This window comes from Pistacia vera, unplaced genomic scaffold (assembly GCF_008641045.1).
Source record: "Pistacia vera cultivar Batoury unplaced genomic scaffold, PisVer_v2 Contig32, whole genome shotgun sequence".
Lineage (NCBI taxonomy): Eukaryota > Viridiplantae > Streptophyta > Magnoliopsida > Sapindales > Anacardiaceae > Pistacia > Pistacia vera.
Window position 1 is genome coordinate 602 of NW_022196135.1, and position 2,467 is coordinate 3,068.

Here is a 2,467-nt window from a genome sequence, read left to right on the forward strand (position 1 = left end):
ATCCAATAATATGATGTTTAAAAAAATTGAATAAAATAATAAAAGGCAGCTAAGGCTTATGATTTGAGAATGACCTTCAAAGTGCATTAACTCTCCAGTCTCCACTCTGAGCACATGCGTATCCCCTATTTAAGCCCCCAACTCTCCCTCCAAACCAAAACTACATTTCTAACAGCAAACAAGCAATAAGCTCTCTGTCTATTCAAATCTATTTGATCCTCTTCTAAATATTCAAAAGACCGTTCGTCTAAAACAGTATCATCCTTCAGCTTACTCCAGAACACAAACAACTTCCACTTTCTCCTACATTTAAACTAGTATTTCAAAATGGAAAATTTGTTTCGTCTTGTTGATCATGAAGATTTCTTCTCTCGTAGATGCATTTGGGTTAATGGTCCGGTCATAGTTGGGGCTGGACCATCAGGGCTAGCCACAGCTGCTTGCCTTAGAGACCAAGGGGTGCCCTTTGTTGTCCTTGAAAGAGCTGACTGCATTGCTTCTTTGTGGCAAAAACGCACCTATGATAGGCTTAAGCTTCACCTTCCTAAACAATTCTGCCAACTTCCTAAATTACCATTCCCTGAAGACTTCCCTGAGTACCCCTCAAAGAAACAGTTCATTCAATATCTTGAATCATATGCAAATCATTTCGAGATCAACCCAAAATTCAATGAGTGTGTGCAATCAGCTAGATATGATGAGACCAGTGGCTTCTGGCGGGTCAAGACCGTTTCCACTAGCGGCACAACCAGAACTGAGGTTGAGTACATTTGCAGGTGGCTTGTGGTGGCTACTGGTGAAAATGCTGAGCGTGTTATACCAGAAATTGAAGGATTGGCTGAGTTTGGTGGTGAAGTTATTCACGCTTGTGATTACAAATCCGGCGAAAAATTTAAGGGAAAGAACGTACTAGTCGTCGGTTGTGGCAATTCTGGCATGGAACTTTCCCTTGATCTCTGCAACCACAATGCCACTCCATCAATGGTTATTCGCAGCTCGGTAAGTTATCTATATAGTACTTGTGTTAAATCTTGTTTCAAGGAAAATATGAATATAAAGGCAAGATTCTAATGGAGTTTGTTCTGCTTATGGTTTACAGGTTCATGTCTTACCAAGAGAAACCTTTGGGAAATCAACATTTGAATTGGCAGTCTTGATGATGAAATGGCTACCTCTCTGGCTTGTTGACAAGCTTTTGTTGATTTTTGCATGGTTTGTGCTCGGAAACATTGAGAAATATGGGCTAAAGAGGCCATCAATGGGTCCATTACAACTCAAGAACACTAAGGGAAAGACCCCTGTACTGGACATTGGTGCTCTAGAGAAAATCAGATCCGGTGATATTAAGGTGATTCCTGGAATCAAAAGGTTTTCATGTGGTCAAGTTGAACTTGTTAATGGTGACAAGCTTGATGTTGATTCAGTTGTCCTAGCTACCGGATACCGCAGCAATGTTCCTTCTTGGCTTCAGGTGAGAAAATGTTCCTAATTCCTGCTATAAAGGACAGTTTTAACAGTTGGGTTTTATTAAAAAAAAAAAAAAAAAGGATGATTAAAGAAAATGTCAGAAAGTGAATAGTTCTGATTTTCTATAAAAGGAAAAATGTTTTAGAAGCTTCTTATGTGATTTAGTCAACTATGGACAAATGAGCTAATCTTGTTTTGGTTCTTATGATGTGCAGGAAACTGAATTCTTCTCAAAGAATGGATTCCCGAAGGCACAATTCCCAAGTGGGTGGAAAGGAAATGCTGGTCTCTATGCAGTTGGGTTCACAAGGAGAGGGCTCTCCGGTGCATCCTCTGATGCCGTCAGAATAGCACAAGACATTGGCAAGGTCTGGAAACAAGAAACTAAACAGCAGAAAAAGAAAACAATCGCTTGCCATAGACGATGCATTTCACAGTTTTAATCAATGTCCTGAAAACCGGACCGGACTATAACCCATTCAAGGGTCCAGTTTTCGGTTTGACTGGTTGGATCGGTCGGTTGGACCGTATTCTATAAAAGTACATTTTAGTCCCTAAAGGTTTGAAATTCATCAAAAACACCCCTCTCGCACGAAGAGATTGGTTTTGATGTATAGGTGCCGGCGAATTTGATGGTAGTGCTAGGGAGTTCCATCGGCGCTAGAACTCGTCGGAATCAACAAAAGAAATTCGACGGTCGCTTAAACTTTAGGTGGATGGCGAGCGACGAATGCTGGATGACAGACACTGAAAATGGATGGGTTTGGTAGTGGAGATGTCGTCACGTCGAATGGTGGTGTTTTCTCCGTCGAACGATGCTGGAATCCAGCGGGATTGAGCTGCGATTGGACTATGATTGGATCGCGACTCGGCAGTATTCCAACGGTCCAACTGCGGCTCAATCCGGTTTAACGGTAAATGCCAGTTTTTATGAGATACCGGACCAAAAATACCGCCGGCTCCCAGTCGAAACGGTCCGGTCCGATTTTCAGAAAATTGA

General features: G+C 41.8%; 1 protein-coding gene across 1 annotated transcript; it reads left to right on the forward strand.

Annotated features, from left to right (window-relative positions):
* Window positions 1-327: 327 nt before the first annotated feature.
* On the forward strand, window positions 328-1,910 carry LOC116136812 (probable indole-3-pyruvate monooxygenase YUCCA8). The gene is made up of 3 exons (XM_031422481.1): window positions 328-999; window positions 1,100-1,471; window positions 1,683-1,910. The coding sequence occupies exons 1-3, from the start codon at window positions 328-330 to the stop codon at window positions 1,908-1,910; spliced, it is 1,272 nt and encodes a 423-aa protein (XP_031278341.1).
* The last annotated feature ends 557 nt before the right edge of the window (window positions 1,911-2,467 follow it).